Consider the following 18,096-nt stretch of genomic DNA (forward strand, 5'->3'; position numbering starts at 1 on the left):
GTTTCAGCCACACGCCCAATCCTCAGTTCTACTTACTAAGCAACAAGATATTGGTCACATTTGGCAAAGTCTCTGGACTCACTTTGGTGGCTGTCTTGGAGAGCTGGTCCTGAGCAAGTTTCAGTTCTTCCAAAAGCGAGGACTTCTCCTTCTCTTCCTTCTGTAATTCCTGCTGTAGGACTTTAAGCTGAGCCTGCATCTGCAAGGAAAATATTTAACTATTAGTCACAAGGAAAGCGACTCTGCAATTAAATTTATCTAGTTGAAATGTGTGCAAAAAACCATATACATAATTCAAACATGAATTATGAAAGAAGCAAAAATAAAACCATGAGTGTTTATACAAGAAATGGTGAATGGAACATTTTGCAAAATGTTTTGGAGATATTGCATTTCTGGAAATCTGAAATAAATTTTACATATAACTTCTATGCTAGTCAATGGCAGCCAATGGACCACCAGGAAACAAATACTGAAGTAAATGCAAGTCCAAGCAAAGTGGGTTATATGAGTATTTGCATTCAAAAGATAGGCAATGCAACATACTAAACGAGTTAATCTGGAGAAGTAACAAATAACCTTTTTCCACATTAAATGTGTCTTGTACACATGATGTTACATCATTCAATGTTATGTAACCTCCCTTAATTAATTGGATAAAAATAAATTATTATATAGTAATATTTGTGAGGTGTAAGAGAGGGTTTAAAAGGTACCACAATTGTCCATTTACTGAACTTTATTCTACCACCAATAGCTAGTAGCATTCACAGCGTCCAGGGACTTGTTTCTTCCGTCATTGACCGCTAACCTTGTACATATATTAATCCTGTGACTGCAATAAGTCAATGTTGTGAGATGTCACCTTCATTATTCACTATACAATATACATCATGAGGGATCTTGAAGTAGGTCAAATGAATAATGTTAGATGGGTATAAACCTAGTGTATGGGTTTAATGTAGGTAATTGGAGACTATTTTGATGCATAGAGATGATGCAGTTCTTTAAGCAGAGTAAAGAATTAAGAACTACTTAGTTGAAAACTTTACTGAGGTGTGTGAGAAGACTTAAAAGTGAATGTGAAAAGTTAACAGTTAAACCAGTATAAATGAATAATCAGAAGCATGCATGGGGTTAGAAGAGTGCATACGTAGAGAATGAGAATGTCAGGAGACACGAGAATGCAGAGTCAAACGGCAAGATTGAGGGAAGAGTACTTCAAGGGTTTGGACATGTTGAACAAATTGATAAGTATTCGAGTAAAGTTAAGGGGCTGGAATGCCAGAAAGCAGGTGGTGGACATGGTAGCAAGTGTAGGAATTGTGAGTGGAAGTGGGTTATTAATTCATGAACAGCATTACTAATCTACATCAACACAACTAAGCAAGTTTCATGTTATACTTCAGTTAACTTTACATTTTTTGAAGATTCATTGATGTTAAAGTGTGTCCACATATAGGAGGAATAAATATTTTACAATAACATTTCCATCCAGTCTCACTGCAAGCAAAAGTAGTTAGTGCAAGGGTGCCTGTAAGCTTTAGTATGTGCTTGAAAACCATACAATAAGGAAATGTTTAATAATGGACACTGACTGCTATAACCTTATTCTTTACACATTACAACTAGGCAAGATTTTCCCGACAAGCAATGTATCAAAACATTATGTAGTCTTCTAGTCCTATAACATGTCCTTATGTACGGTATTAAAGCAGTCAAGCGTGAAAAACTAGACTAGGGTGGCTAGAATCACTTCAAATATCATTGAGCCCATTAGTGTCACAGCAATACTGTACTGTTATTATACTAATTATAAACTGCCACTAAACAATGTAACCTTGCTCGAACAAATTGTAATGGACTGGAAACCATGTCGTGTCAATAAAAAAAGCAGAGAAAAGTCTGGTGAAAATTATACTTTCTTTGGCAAGCTGTCTTACTAGACTAGCTCTATTTGGTGTAATTTTTTTTTTTTTTTTTTTTTTTTTTTTTTTTTTTTTTTTAATTCTGGTGAACCCTATATCCAGGTTAATTAGTACAGCCATGTGACTAAATAAATTATGAATAATAAAAATTTATCGTCAACTGAATTGATTTAAAATTAAATGGTTGCTTTATTTTAACTATGCAACCTACCGTGTGGAGGTTCTGGGGATCAAAGGCCCCATGACCCACCCTCTGACCAGGCTATCTTCAATGTCTCTCCCATGATTCCAGTTGCATTTTATAAGATTGTGCTTATTTAGGAAAATAATTAAATTTGAGCAGAGCAATATTAAAAAGAGATGCCATTCATACCCATCTTTTACCCACACTGTAGGCAAAATCCTAATCTGTACCCGTTATATTATGGATCCCTACCAACAGAATACACAAAGATTTTACCAGCATCTTCATTTTTGTCAATGCCAGTCCTTCCATATTTTTCCTAACTTTATTTTTTGTATGGAGAGCACCATAATCCCCCCTAACAGTGCAATTGAACCAAGCCTATGTAAGCAAGGTGTTATTCATACGGCTGAAGAAGATATTTGTTACAGGTAAGCATGACTAGGCCAATGACAAGGGCAACAAAACCCTAAGGAAGAGAAATCACATATTCACAACTTGAATAGGGAGAGATCACAGACAGTGACGACAATGCGATTGTTGATTTTGACAAAACTATGACGGTACAATCCACAGAATGCTTAAGAAGGGCTGATGAAAATGTGATTATGGATGATAATGTGACAGGTTCAGTGGAGAGAGATAACCCAAGGTATAATTTGCTAACAAGAGGCTCAAAATTGAGTAGTGTGTTACAAATGGTTGAGAGGAGTGCTGGTGGTGATGCTGGCCTAGTAGTTAAAAGTAAGCTAAACTTTTCCTGTTACTACAGTACCTAGATTTTTTTTTAGGCTTCCTGTGAAATACAGAAATTAGGAAGTTGCAGGTTTATATCACTTTAGGTTGGTCAAAGAAAATTACTAGGTAGTGATGAGAATGAGACATTTTAAACAGTTTAGAATGCTGTCAAGACTAATTGCAAGGGATAATTGTAATCTGAGGCAGGACACTTAAGCAAGACTTATGTAATTTGAAGGTCCCTCAAAACAGTCCTGCACCCTATGTTAGACCATTTTAACCATTAGTTATGCAGTTATAGCAAAATGGTTATTCCAGTCTATGCATAAAAAATAAAAATTTGAAAAATAATTTTTCATTATAGAATTATTAAGTTGTATGCAAAATATAAGAAAAACATGAAAATTAGTAAATAATATTCTTTTTACTGGGTGGAGGCACTGAAACGTGTGGTTACTATGTGGTCTAACGTCTGTCAACACGCGATGCCCAACTTTCCCGACACTGACGTATGCGAGACATTACCCGTGTTCTCCTTGGATATTTCTCTAATTGTTTATCAATTGTTTCTCTATAGAAAAATGTGCGTTGAATAAATTCATAACACACAGACACACAATGTTTCAATTAAGAGATTGGTTTACCTGGTATACTCCATTACAACCATTTAGAGCAGTGAAAAGAATATGAACATAATATGGCCCAATTGGCACCATATGGGAGGGAAGAGTATACGCTGAAAGCAAGGTGTAAGCCACTGTGCCGCCACAGATTATGGTAGGCTCCTAATACACCTAACACGTGATAGTGGTTCAATTGATGATTGGTTTATCTGGTATACCTCACTACAACCATATAGAGCAGTGAAAACCATATGAACATCATGGGCATACATAGCGTATAGTTATCAGGGAATTTTATACAATGACGACAACTGCATTAACATAAGTTATGTAACCATGAAATGATAGCAGGATTTTTTTCCATGTGTCAAGGTAAACTCCATTACATCCATACACCTATTATATCCTCATGTCCATCATACTTGTAAAACCCAGATAATAATGGTTTAAATCATCATATAACGACATCTGCATTACCCCGTGAATCATCATAGGATGGTAACTGTTGCCTAAGTATTAAAAGTTCTATAATAGTGTTAATTACTGTAGCAGTGTGTGTGTAATTACCTAAGGGTAGTTACAGGATGAGAGCTACGCTCGTGGTGTCCTGTCTTCCAAGTACTCTGTCGTATCATGTTTTAAAACTACTGACGGTTTTGGCCTCCACCACCTTCTCACTTGTTCCAACCATCTACTATTTTTTTTTGTGTGTAATATATTTATGCATGTATGCATGTTATCCAATTTTAGGAAAGAACAAATTGGCAGTAAATAGCAAACAAGTGAACATCGAGAACAGAAACCCTTAGTGAACCAAAACAGGTCCAGTTCCAATTACAGTTGTCTGTTAGAACAAGGTTACATTGTAAAATACGGTAATTATATCCCAAGATTTAGAATAAAATTAATGTGAAACAGCAAGCTTGTCTCCATGAGCCCAAAGATGGTAGTTTAACCAACCCTTATTGACAATGGCACCCTTTACTGTCCCAAATATACCTGAGTAACTACGAGGGGTAGAGACTTCTCTATGCAAGTTAACGCAAACTCCATCCCACAAATCTCTGCCGTTGCCTAGAAAAAGAGTGGAAAATCGTCTCTCAAACAGACTATGAGCATGAAAAATCCTATGGCCACCAGTACACTACTGTCCCAATACAAACATTCTCTAACACATTTCAAGCAAAATAATCTCAAAATAAAATTGTTACCTTTCGGCATCTTTCAGTACAGTAATTTTGTTTCCCTACAGTATTGAAATATCTTACTTTTTAAATGTACTTATTTATTTTCAAAACACTTAGCCATCGTATTCAATGACTAATTAACAATGACCTTGCTGGTTCTGATCAAGATTACCCAAGCACACACACACTTGCAGTATGTGTGTAAACCAATGCACACTTCTATAATGAATCAATAAATATTTAGTAAAACTTCAAGTTGAAATTTTAAAGCCACACATGTTTGGTTCAACAAAAGACATTTCACAATACAAGACAATATGGATAATACTAAACCCCACAAAGTCAATGGATTTTCAACCGACTCACTGTGATAATACTCCTGGATGATGAAATTAGCTCACCATGATTTCAATAAGGCAAGTTGAGGATAATGAGTGTTGAAAGGCTACATGCACTTGATCCACACTAAAACAAAAGCCAGTTAGAATAATGTGATTAGTGACAACTCTGGGTACTCACATCTTCTGACTTTTTAACCGTCTTTAAGGTATCTTCTAGTTGTTTCACCTCGAGTTTCAGGTTGGCTTTGTCTGCCGTCAGCTGCCGCACACTACTCTCTTTCTCGGAGAGACGCTCCTTCCACGCCACCTCCTCTGACTCTACCGAGGCTTGTAGTGATTTTAACAGATTTTCCTGCCAATACAAAATAAATTAGTATTATTTGTTACAAATATGCACAAAATATATTGGTAAAATAACCAAACACACTGAAGCAAAATGAAGCAGTCTTAAGACTTAACAAAGAATCAAGAGCATTTACTACAACATTAGGTTTTGTACAGCACAACCAAGTAGATAAACAATTTAAGCAGTAAAAATGAACATAACAAGAACAAAAGTCATGTCATATGAATTCAATGTTTTTATTTTTGGCACTTCGCCTTTTTCCCATCAATTCTGACCATAAAATACAAAGTAACCTAGACAATCCAGAGCACATTGCCAAGTCTTTATTACCAATTATTAATAATGTAAATAATTCATTAAAAACTGCACCATGAATTTGTCACATGCAACAGGTGAGCAGCGCAGGGGTATTTTTTGTGTTGCCTCATCTTGCCTTCCTATTCAATTATATAAAGAAATTACAAACCTAATATTTACATCCTCCTTGTAACTTTGATTACCATACTGTTTTGCACCCTGACTTTTGTCATTCATAAGTGAACACATCCAGGATTCAATGACAGATAAAAGTGGGTCATCCATATCAAGGAGGATGGGAAGAGTAAAGATAACATTCAGAAAAACACCACTCACTGTATCTGCCAAGACCTTCTGGTAGTGGGTGACCTTATCAGAGACTACACGCACTTCTTCCTCTAGTTCACTAATTCTTTGGCTGTCATCTACTGATGGTGAAGATGCTTCCTGGAGACCAGCAACCTAGAATAAAAATACAACACATGTGTACCAAGCACGCATACACCAAATACACTACAGTTCTGACAAGAAACAAGTGTGAAATTTTAATGTTAAAGATTGTCAATCAACATCCAATAAAAACAAGAACTCTACCATGAAAAATATATTTCCAACAGACTTTATTAAGTACAGTTTAATTATGCAGTCTTAAATCTATGGGTAGGAATTACCCCCGCTGCTTTGACTCGCATAGACAAGGCAGTCGATACTTCCTCAAACTTGGAGGTATGGATGACAAGTTTCCAACACACAAAATTCACAAATGATAAATTAGAATATAAACAATATTTGAGAAGTATAGAGAAAGCCTACCTGTGATCGAAGGTCAGCATTCTCTCTGGAAAGCTCCTCAACTTGTGATTTAAGGGCGGGATCCTGTACCTTCACTTCAACCTCTTTCTCCACAACCTGGATAACCATGATAAATGCACATTAACATAATTAATTATATTAAACACTTCCTAAACCATCGGTACCTGCCAAACACACACTGAAACTACGACGTTGGTACAACGTTCGAACAAGTTTTAACACCTAACCAGTTATAACAACTAATATAGCAAGTTGTAACAACGTTCTAATATGTCATAAAAGCGTTAAGCCAAGATGTAAAAACTTTATTACAAGTTATAACAAGCGGAAAATAGAGACAGTTTCGGTTTGTGTTTCCAGGGTAAAATACCAGCAATTAGTCTGTTCAGTCACGATAACAGCAAAACTCAAAGCACATGATCTATAACATTTGTCTCCTGGTTGTTCTCAGATCAATTACATTATGCACATTTATTACTCATTAAATATCAATTCCCTTTAACAAAAATTAACAATTAAAAAACTTGTCATTAGTGTATTCATGAAATGTATCTCGAGCTTGGGAATGTCTGATATTAGTGGTCATCTTGGTGGTTGCTTAATAAACATGTTCAATGTGCCATTATTTCATTATTATTGCAATTAGGATGTAGTTCTTTTGAAATAAATATATACACACACACACACACTTAGGTAATTACACACACACAGAGGGAGAGTGCGAGTGAATTGTTTTTGTCAAAGTGCTATAGTAATTGTAATGGGAGAATTGAATGGTTGAATTCATCAATTTTTTTTATCAAGAGTTGCACAGGTCAGTTGGGGTAGAGACCAAAATGAGATTCTCCTTCCTTTGAGGAGGAAACAGGTGACTATTTGATGAATGGATGATAGACTGGTGGGGAGGGAATAAACGAGTGAATTTGAAGGTTTGAGGAGAAAAACCCGGAAAAGATGAGCCAATATTATGAATATTTGACAACACTGAAATTGAGTGTGAACAGCACATAATCTAATGTAGACAAGGCTAGGCAGTAGCATTTTTTTTTTTTTAAGGAGTAAATGTTCAGTTTGACTATATTTAACAAATTATAGAGAACAACATATGGAGAAAATGCAAGATTGAACCAGTGAAGAGCAGAGGTGCCATAGTCACAATCGGAGAACACTGTATAAACATCAGAGGTCCGCGGTTGTTTAAGTCCTCCCAGCGACTATAAGATATATTGCCGGAACAACCGTGGACATCTTCAAGAGAAAAGTGGACTGTTTTCTAAGAGAAGTTCTGGATCAGCCAGGCTGTTGTGGGTACGTGGCCCTGCGGGCCGCTCCAAGCAACAGCCTGGTGGACCAAACTTTCACAAGTCGAGCCTGGCCTAGGGCCGGGCTTGGGGAGTAGAAGAACTCCCAGAACCCCATCAAGCAGGTATCACAAAACATGTCCTTGTGCACAAGTGAGTGAGTTTAACTGTGAATACTTAGCTAGTGTTGTGGCACGTCTTTATCCCTTCAGTTATATTGAGTGTATAACGTGGCGAATGAAAGCACGTTTTCTTTTTTTCTTTGGGCTGATGCCTCTCCATCCCATGAAAGTGAGAAATGGGTAATAATGTTCATATATAAAGCAAATAAGTTTTAAAATTATTCATATCCATAAATTCCCATTACAAGACTCTCGAGACCGTTATCATTTACCCTAAAAGGAAAAACTGACATTTCCAAACTGGTATGTGTACTCTTAATTAACAAGCACAACTTCCAGTCTTAACATTCACTCACACACACACAGCCCACCTTGACAATTTCCACAACCTTCTCTACAACCTCTGGTTCAGGCTGCTGAACAGTCTGGGTCGCAACCTGTAATGCTTTGCTCTCAAACTCGCTCAGGAATGCTCCCTGATCCTGAAAAGAAAGACATAAAAAAATCTTAGGAATTTCAGTACTATAAATCCAGTGATGTAGCCCTCCTTAAGTTATAATATGAATAAGTGCTACAAGACACCTCGTATTAAAGAGCTACCTGCATATAGTCAAGGTGAATTATCCCAGGGCTTGTGTAAATATTTTGAAACATTGTATTATCTATATCAAAAGCAAACTCTCAACACTGGAGTACTTCATCCCAGTGCACTGTACAAGGAAAAGAAACAATTTATTACAACAGAACCTTGAAACTAATTATTTATGAACATGGAACACTCACTACAACTCTGGGTTATACTGTATCTCGGCTCACACCTGACACCCAGCCTCTACCATGAAACTTATTAAAATTGCCTGCCTTGCACATACAAAAAATAAATTACTGTACATCAGTTGCTCTGGCTGTAGCTTCCTTATACCAATAATTTTAACTGTAAAACTTCCAACTCACAAGCCTTATACACAGCTTAACACTGGCAACTTAGTGTCACCTGCTACACAAATGTATATACAAAGTTACATGCTTCAAACATACAATGTAACAAATAATGTAAAATCTGAACATAAAATTTTCCAGTTCTCTGTTAACAACTTTTCCATTAATACTGTATATACAAAGTTGTGAGTGGTAATGAATGCCTGTTATCTGCCCTCAAGAGATTGGTCTACTAACCAGTGGTTTCCATTTTCACAAAAACTTTATTCTGACTTTAAATTTCACCATTTATTTTAATTTTGTTAAAAATCATTTGTCAAGTCCAATAAAATTGCCCGAGTCCATCACACAAATATGTAAAGACATTTACTCCATGCTCACAAGTTGCTTCATCTATGCTTCCTCCCACAAGTCAGTCAACAGCACCAACCAATCTTGATACACCTCTCCATGTTATAATTCACACTTCCATTTCATATCTTTCCATATTTTTGTTTTCGATTATCTATTCACATAATGTATGCTTCACATTGTCCATTTCCACTGTTCTAGTTCTTATTTGTCATGCACATGTCACACCTGCATCTATCTGTATATGAAGGAAGGCATTACCACTACTTCATGCAGCCCTCTAGGCACATCAATTTCATTCTTCATAAGAACGTTATGCATAGTGCCAGGTACTTTCCTTCCCCGACTCTACTCTCAACTTGGCTTGCACAAATTCCTAGTGTCAATCACACCTCTCGGATATTTAAACCGATCCGTCACCTCTGTACACACAAATTTATGCATCCATACTTCACACTGCACCACGCCATCACTTACATCCATACTTATTTTTAGCAGTCAACAAAGCCAACTGCTCTAACATAGTTAGCCTTCTCTGCTAGAACTTTACCATTTGTATATAGTAAATATGACATATACAGTAGTACTGTATCACATTCCATTTATTATTATTATTATATACTGTGAATGTGTGAATAAACATACTATTGACCCAGATATCGCACAGCTTGTGTACTCCTACAGTAACGTCAAACTAGTCACTCGACACATTATTAACACTCTCCCTAAGAAGTACACTCCAAATACAAACTATCTTTAAATTTTCTTCCAAGTCAATTTATCATGTAGCTAACAGTTTTAATAGAAGTATTAAGAAATTTTAATGTGAACCTCATTTACTATCAAACTAGTGCTGATATCCTAACAACAAATATTTAATCATTACAAATATTTAAGACATTCTATCTTTCACGTTTGTTTTGTTTTTTGAAGTCCTATGTGTAAACCCATTTATTATATAACAATACCCTAATATAATGTTTGTCATTGCCTTGAAAAATGTGTCAGTTCAAAATACTAGAACAACCTACCTTTATATGTACAAAGACCTTAGTGACTTGCATTATAAGTACAATAAATATGATGCAGTGCCAATTATGGGAATATGTGCATAATGAGCTAAAGCCAATAACAATAATACTAGCCAAAAGGGGGAAAAAAGGCCACTTACTGTTATAAAAGAAGGAAGACTCAAATCAAGCCAACAATCTTGAGAAAAACTAGCCGTCGTCTTATTACGGTATAAAATTATTTACATCTAGCACTTGAAAAGCTGTCTTCAACCAAGTAGTGGTTTAATGTAATACAAATTTGTTGTTTTATATAACCAGTTTGATTCAAATTTAACCTTTTCAGTAATGCTACAGAGTATGGCAAGTACATACATACATACATACTCTCCACTGGGTGTCATTCTAAACATATCCCTTTTCTTCACTACATCACATTTTCCTTTCTCTGGTATGCGTTACCTCACTCCAAAGAGAAAGATTCGGGGGTAGAGACAGGGAAATAGTACGACATTGAGAAATACTCAGTGAGGAGTGTACTGAATGCATCTCAAGCCCTAACTGAACACCTTTGTCTAACTAGTTTCAAATTACCTCAAGGTACTGTACTACTGAAAAATTGTAACTACCGAACTGTAAAACTAGACTAAACTAAAACTACTGAAACTGTAAATAACTGCAAAGATGCATTTCCTGCACTAGACTCAACCACTATGAAGTTTACACGCTAAGGAAACTATTTACAAGTACTGTAGTTAATTTGCTTAAATAAAACATACAAAAAGTAGTACAGTACTGTTATCTTGAGGTGATTTCGGGGCTTAGCGTCCCCGCGGCCCAGTCCTTGACCAGGCATCCTTTTTGTTACACAATTACACACCCCCAGGAAGCAGCCCATAGCAACTGTAACACCTGAGTACCCATTTACTGCTAGGTAACAGGGCCATCAGGGTGAAAGAAACTCTGCCTATTGTTTCCGCCTCCACCGGGGATCGAACCCAGAACCTCAGGACTACGAATCCAAAGCGCTGTCCACTCAGCTGTTAGGCTCACTGTACTGTGCTTTAATGAGTATCACAAGGAAAGTCTTCCTTTTAAGAGGAAGAATAACAGAATCCAGTCCTAATTTTAAATATATTTTTAATTGTGGTAGAAGAACCTTTGAGGATAAGAGAATCTAAAAAGGTAAAAAGGTTCTTTCAGATACCAAATTTTGTATAGTGTTGTAATTTATAATAATCAAAATGCCCAAACACTACCAACTCTCCAGCTTAGGAAATATTTTAAAGATAATTTTAATTCAACCAAAACATTTGTGAAATATGTTCGACTGAAGCAAGAGCAACGGGGAAGTTAGGAATACGTGTGGACTAATCGAACATGCATCTAGGAGGAAAAAAAAAATTTTTGGATACAAAGTTTTTCTTGACAAGTGCCAAAATCATTTAATAGGCTGGATGACACCCACAACCCAGGCCAACATGGATTTAGAACATGAAACTCATGCCTTTTGTAGCTACTCAACCACTGACAAAATTACAAATGCCTTGGAAGAAAAAAATGCAGATGTGGAATACTTTGAAATTGACTTTGGTAAGGCATTTGATGTGACCATGGAGTGATAGTCCATGAACTGAGGTTGGTAGGAAAATTTAAGGAACTATATCTCCATCATTTGTAAAAATATAAACTGAACACACCTGAGCCTGGCTTCTACATGCATACAAATATTACCTAAAGTTGGCAAAGTGTGTAAATTTCATAAAGTTTATATTTATGTTATCAAAAGCTGGTAGAACTTATTCTACAAAGTTTATATTCTAGTACAAGACATCTCTGTTTCTGTAGTTAATAATCACAGATCATTTAAAAAATTATGTTTAACAAAGAAACCATTCAATAGTCCTACTTTAGTAGTGGCTGCTTCTTTGTCATGTTTTTGGCACACATCTGGAACAGCTGTGACACTGGGAAGACATACTGAGGTATTCTTTTTGTCCGAGTGGCTAGCAAAGCTAGTTTCCTCTACACAAACAGCGGTGCATGAACCCTCTGGTTTTGCTTGTGCAGATGCGAGAGTATTCTCGGGCACTGGTGCATTATTGGGTTTGGCCCCAGATGACTTCTTGCCACGATTCTTCTTCTTCGCCATTTTAACCAAAACTGTTGCACAGCTTGCCCTTTCAAGATGCCAGGTATTTTGCAACTACAGTTCTCAAAGCCTTAGGCACAGCATTACATCACATTTGAGAGATTAACAGCATGTGTTTAATCTCTATTGCTCTTCAAGCTCGCCTGCTCTCCTGCACCACACACGGAGGCAAGCTCCACTGAGGGGCGACGCAGTGCCTCCTCTCTCCTCTGCCTCTGGGATCAATACTTTAATCAATAGACTCAGGCCGGCACTGCGCCACAGTTGCTCAACCAGCCTTGCCAACCCTACACACAAGGATTATTATTGCTCTATTCTTTAGCAACATTTTTGTATTTTTACTTTAAAAGGATAAAACAAGTACAGCATCACTTGATAAATTCCAGTTGAAGCAGACTGCTACCTCACTGACATCTGAAAAACCGCCTCCTAGCTGGATGTCCTGAACAGTTGGGGGTTCAGCTGTTCCACGTTGGGGACTAGCTTTTCAATCACTAGACACAACATGCTATCTCCGAGGGAAGGGGGGAGTTTGCCTGTGATAGTCAAGGATGCTTCGTCCACAATACCCCCAAAGCCTTCTCAGAGGTAAAAATGGATTTAACTTTTATCATACCCAAGAATATTCTAGTTTCTGCAGAGCTGCATTATTTAAATACTAGTATACCTGTACTGTACTTAAATAGCCTCAAGTAGCACTACAGCATTTTCTTATTTTCACACAATAACAAAGGCAAGTTAAATTTCCACTACTAAATGTCTTTAATTTGACTCTTGACAGTGTTAAAGGGCAACAACTGCTCTCCATTAAGAAAACCATTTTTTATCAGTGGCACAAAGTATATATAGTATATTATTGTCCCATTACCCACCTACCCTGGGGAGGGGGAGGCAACGGTACCATTACCCACCCCTCCAGGGAGGGGGAAAGGCCCCATTACCCATTCCCCCAACGAGAGGGAAAACAATGGCTCCATTACCCACTCTTCCACTGGAGGGGGGCAACAGACCCATTACCCAAACCTCGAATGGAGGGAATGGCAATGGCCCTATTACTCCACACCTCCGAGAGGTGGCAGCAGCGGCCCCATTACCCACACTCCCAGGGAGGGGCAGCAGTGGCCCCATTACCCACACTCCCAGGGAGGGGCAGCAGTGGCCCCCATTACCCACACTCCCAGGGAGGGGCAGCAGTGGCCCCATTACCCACACTCCCAGGGAGGGGCAGCAGTGGCCCCCATTACCCACACTCCCAGGGAGGGGCAGCAGTGGCCCCCATTACCCACACTCCCAGGGAGGGGCAGCAGTGGCCCCCATTACCCACACTCCCAGGGAGGGGCAGCAGTGGCCCCCATTACCCACACTCCCAGGGAGGGGCAGCAGTGGCCCCCATTACCCACACTCCCAGGGAGGGGCAGCAGTGGCCCCCATTACCCACACTCCCAGGGAGGGGCAGCAGTGGCCCCCATTACCCACACTCCCAGGGAGGGGCAGCAGTGGCCCCCATTACCCACACTCCCAGGGAGGGGCAGCAGTGGCCCCCATTACCCACACTCCCAGGGAGGGGCAGCAGTGGCCCCCATTACCCACACTCCCAGGGAGGGGCAGCAGTGGCCCCCATTACCCACACTCCCAGGGAGGGGCAGCAGTGGCCCCCATTACCCACACTCCCAGGGAGGGGCAGCAGTGGCCCCATTACCCACACTCCCAGGGAGGGGCAGCAGTGGCCCCCATTACCCACACTCCCAGGGAGGGGCAGCAGTGGCCCCCATTACCCACACTCCCAGGGAGGGGCAGCAGTGGCCCCCATTACCCACACTCCCAGGGAGGGGCAGCAGTGGCCCCCATTACCCACACTCCCAGGGAGGGGCAGCAGTGGCCCCCATTACCCACACTCCCAGGGAGGGGCAGCAGTGGCCCCCATTACCCACACTCCCAGGGAGGGGCAGCAGTGGCCCCATTACCCACACTCCCAGGGAGGGGCAGCAGTGGCCCCATTACCCACACTCCCAGGGAGGGGCAGCAGTGCCCCCATTACCCACACTCCCAGGGAGGGGCAGCAGTGGCCCCATTACCCACACTCCCAGGGAGGGGCAGCAGTGGCCCCATTACCCACACTCCCAGGGAGGGGCAGCAGTGGCCCCCATTACCCACACTCCCAGGGAGGGGCAGCAGTGGCCCCCATTACCCACACTCCTAGGGAGGGGCAGCAGTGGCCCCCATTACCCACACTCCTAGGGAGGGGCAGCAGTGGCCCCCATTACCTATTCCATCTCAGGGAGATAAGGTAACAGCTCTATTACTCACACCAAGGGAGACTGCAGAACCCTGTAGGGGAAATAAACCAATAGTTCAACACTTAAGATCAATTGTTGAATGTCATGATATTTCAGCTTAAGAGAATAAACAAACCAGTTTAACCTATTACTAAAGGCACTTGTGTTCAAGAGTAGCAAGTGATGTCAGTGAAACGAAGAGATTATTCGACTTTTCTCACACTGCAGCATTTCCAACTTTCATAATAAGGCCAATTACAGTTAAATTCACCACCAAATAATTTAATACTTAATGCAAATTACTAATTTCGATCAAGAAGTTTTGAATACATCAAAGAATTGTTCCCCCAAAAATATAAAATGGCAACAGACATCGTGAAAGGGAAAAAATCAATGTTGTATACAGATGCCTCTTCCCCCTCAATCAATACAGGAAAATCAATACCAAGTTTCCCTGCACAGTACAATCTATCCCTGTCTTAATGTGCTTGAACATAAAAAATAAAGAAAACCTCCATAACCTCCACACTTATACATTAAACACTTGTACCCCTTCCCCCTCATCACACTAAAATGCCAAGTCATGCATTAAACCCACATATTACAAACAGCCACCACTGAGCCTGGATTCTTCCACTGGCCTGATCCCACATGTATCTGTTTGTCATGGAAAAGGCTGCCACATTGGTAAGTGGAGCAAGGATCCAGTTCCTAATAGTCTGGCAACTTCAAAAACTGTACAGGTAAATAATTTAAGTTAACATATAAAGAGTTGAGAATTAACCAACAATGCTAAACTTTCTATTCATCCATAAACAGCTAAGCCAGTGACAACAGCATTGTACCGGTACTATAAAAATCTACTCAACAGAACAGCAAGTGCCTACCTGCTGTTAGTACTTTGCAAAATGAAACTACAAGAGAGGATTCCAAATGAAACTATAAAAAATGTAGACAAAATATTTACAAATACTGTACCTCTGAACTCTTCATCCCACTCAGGAAGGAAATCAACGAGAACAAAAAAAAGCAGCAGCAGCACAGAGGCAAAGAAATAAGAGAAATTAAAATTTGTACAAATTGAGTATTCTTTGCCACCACACACAACTGGCAATTAACTAAAATCTTGACTGTCTTTAATTTGCAAACAAAAAATCAGTGTTGAATGTAATAAACGACAATTTCTGGGCAAGTCCTGGTGGCTCCCTGAAGCTACTACACTGATACAGTGCCATACTACTAGGTGCCATCAGTCATGTTCAGTGTACATACTACTAGGTGCCATCAGTTCTTATTGGCCTACCAGGGACCACGAGCCAAAACCTGGCCCCTTAAAGAGGCTCAGGAAACGGTGGCACTATGAAAACCTTTTATGTAAAGTTATTCATGTCTGCCACCACCATGGCAAGATGCCAAAATGTCAGCAAAACAAAACATGAAAAATGAAAATTGGGGGAAAAAAACTGGAGAGAGAAATGAAAGCGCAGAACCCCCTCTACAACCCAACCCCCGAGAACGAGCAACCAGGGAGAATCATAGCAACAACCAGACATGTAAGCTTGGGACCCACCTCAAGTTTACACACGTCTGGGAGTACGTCCCACCAGCAATAAACACTCCCGTCATGAGGAAGGACACACAATTCGAGACAACTAGCTTACTTGAAGGATGAGGACCACCACAGGCGAGGAGACTCCCTTAAGGGAGTCTAAAGGAGTGTCTCCTGAACACGCCAGGAAAGAGAACCCTGATTGTGCAAGGGTAGCGATTAAGGCACACCCAAGGAAGGGAACACTGAGCACATGCAGCTCCAAGCACACTAAATTCCTGGCTCATGTTACACATATGCATACACAAGCATCCTCAAAGGCAAACACCACTTAAGTAAAATGGGAGACTGGAGCCAAAGTGACTTAAGCGGGAAAACAGACACCGGGTACATCAGTAAAAGAAATGGGGGTGGAGTAACTGGCTGACCCAGCCTGCATCCCTCCTCCCTCCAAACGAGTAGGTGGGAGGTGGAGCGAACTAGCTCGCAGTAGTTTCATGAATTTTGGCCACTTTGTTTACATTGTTGGCAGAGTTCTTTTGGCGGTTTTCAGGCTGCGGTCCCATTTCTTAACAAGCAGTAGACTGTTTTGTTTCATGACTTTCTGGGTGCCTTCCCTTGGTGGTGGCAGACATGAATAACTTTACATAAAAGGTTTTCATATTGCCACCGCTTCCTGTGCCTCTCTAAGGAGCCAAGGTTGACTTGTGGTTGCTAGTAGGCCAATAAGAACTGACTGATGTCACCTAGTAGTATGGCACAATTTCAGTGTAGTAGCTTTATGGTGCCACAAGGGGCTCCCCCAGTTAATGCTAGTGCCAATATCACTTCAACCTCCCTACTCCAAAGTCTGATAAATTTTCTAAACCACTTTGATCATAAGACAATTCAATTAATCAAATTTCAAAAGAAAATACACAAAGGTAAGACCACTCCAAAACAGAGATAAAAAGATCATCTAGTGTCAATAATTGGCAAATCTCAACATATTTCACATATACAAATGTTAACATTTATGCAACAGTGCAATGACACCAAGCAAAGTATTGCTGAACATTTACTAACAAGGACAAAATAAAAATTAAGAAGCATTGATTGTAATTTAGCACCCTTTTCTGGTACTCGGTATCTCCTCAGTATTGATGCACTGATACTAACAAGGTGAGGGGACCTTTGTATTTGATCTACCCAAAACTTAAAAGGACCAACCAAAAAGTTACACAAACCAAAAGACACCCAATCCACAAATCTGAAAATGCAAATTTATAACATTTTGATCCAACCTGGACTATTATTAAGTCATGGATGGAAAGAAACCATTGTCAATTCTTTTATTTTCAGATGTGTGTGTTGGGTGTCTAATGGTAAGTTGAATGGTAAGTCACAATGTGACTTGCTGTCTGCGAAACAAAAACCACCGACTAAATGAGATGAACAATGAAAAACCGGTAATCTAGTTTACTGTTGGTGTACAACTCGAGTCCTAACTTGCCTGGATATCACCAGATGGCAGTATAAGGCCTCCAGGGGGTCTCTGCTTGCCACCTACCTCAAGAATCGCCAGTACTGTACCCGAAAAATTTCCCATGGGGAATGGTGTGGAATAACTAGGCAGGATAGGAAGAAAAGTGTTTCACATTTACTGAAAAAAATCTTAAAGAGTAGAAGAAAAGTAGGACAAGGGCTTATACATGAGATTGTATAAAGCAGCAGTATCAAGTCTACCAGATGCCCAGGTCGCGGACAAAGAAGCAAAGAATGCTGCCGAAGCAGCAAACTGGCCCACCATGGAAAACGAATCCTGGAAAAATTTGAAAAAACCAAAAGGGACAGACAGACCCATCAAAACTTCAAAACACATTACAGTGCAACTTCAATTATTCAGACCAATTGGTACCTTCAGAAGCCTGGATAACTGAAAATTCTGATCATCATATTC

General features: G+C 39.7%; 1 protein-coding gene across 22 annotated transcripts in view; it reads right to left on the bottom strand.

The window, feature by feature from the left end:
- Nucleotides 1–18,096, bottom strand: part of LOC123755007 (ribosome-binding protein 1) — a 96,468-nt gene that overhangs the window by 23,088 nt on the left and 55,284 nt on the right. For 16 of the 22 annotated variants that reach the window (XM_069332788.1, XM_069332787.1, XM_045737403.2 and 13 more), the window contains 6 exons: nucleotides 8,252–8,362; nucleotides 6,458–6,553; nucleotides 5,981–6,106; nucleotides 5,180–5,353; nucleotides 4,473–4,547; nucleotides 83–199 (listed from right to left, as the gene is read on the bottom strand). In XM_069332788.1, coding sequence (XP_069188889.1) covers nucleotides 83–199; nucleotides 4,473–4,547; nucleotides 5,180–5,353; nucleotides 5,981–6,106; nucleotides 6,458–6,553; nucleotides 8,252–8,362 — 699 coding nt within the window. The remainder of the gene's footprint in view (nucleotides 1–82; nucleotides 200–4,472; nucleotides 4,548–5,179; nucleotides 5,354–5,980; nucleotides 6,107–6,457; nucleotides 6,554–8,251; nucleotides 8,363–18,096) is intronic. The other 6 variants (XM_069332789.1, XM_045737409.2, XM_045737399.2 and 3 more) reach the window with 1 other exon arrangement.

The sequence above is a fragment of the Procambarus clarkii genome, chromosome 28, assembly GCF_040958095.1.
Source record: "Procambarus clarkii isolate CNS0578487 chromosome 28, FALCON_Pclarkii_2.0, whole genome shotgun sequence".
NCBI classification, from domain to species: domain Eukaryota; kingdom Metazoa; phylum Arthropoda; class Malacostraca; order Decapoda; family Cambaridae; genus Procambarus; species Procambarus clarkii.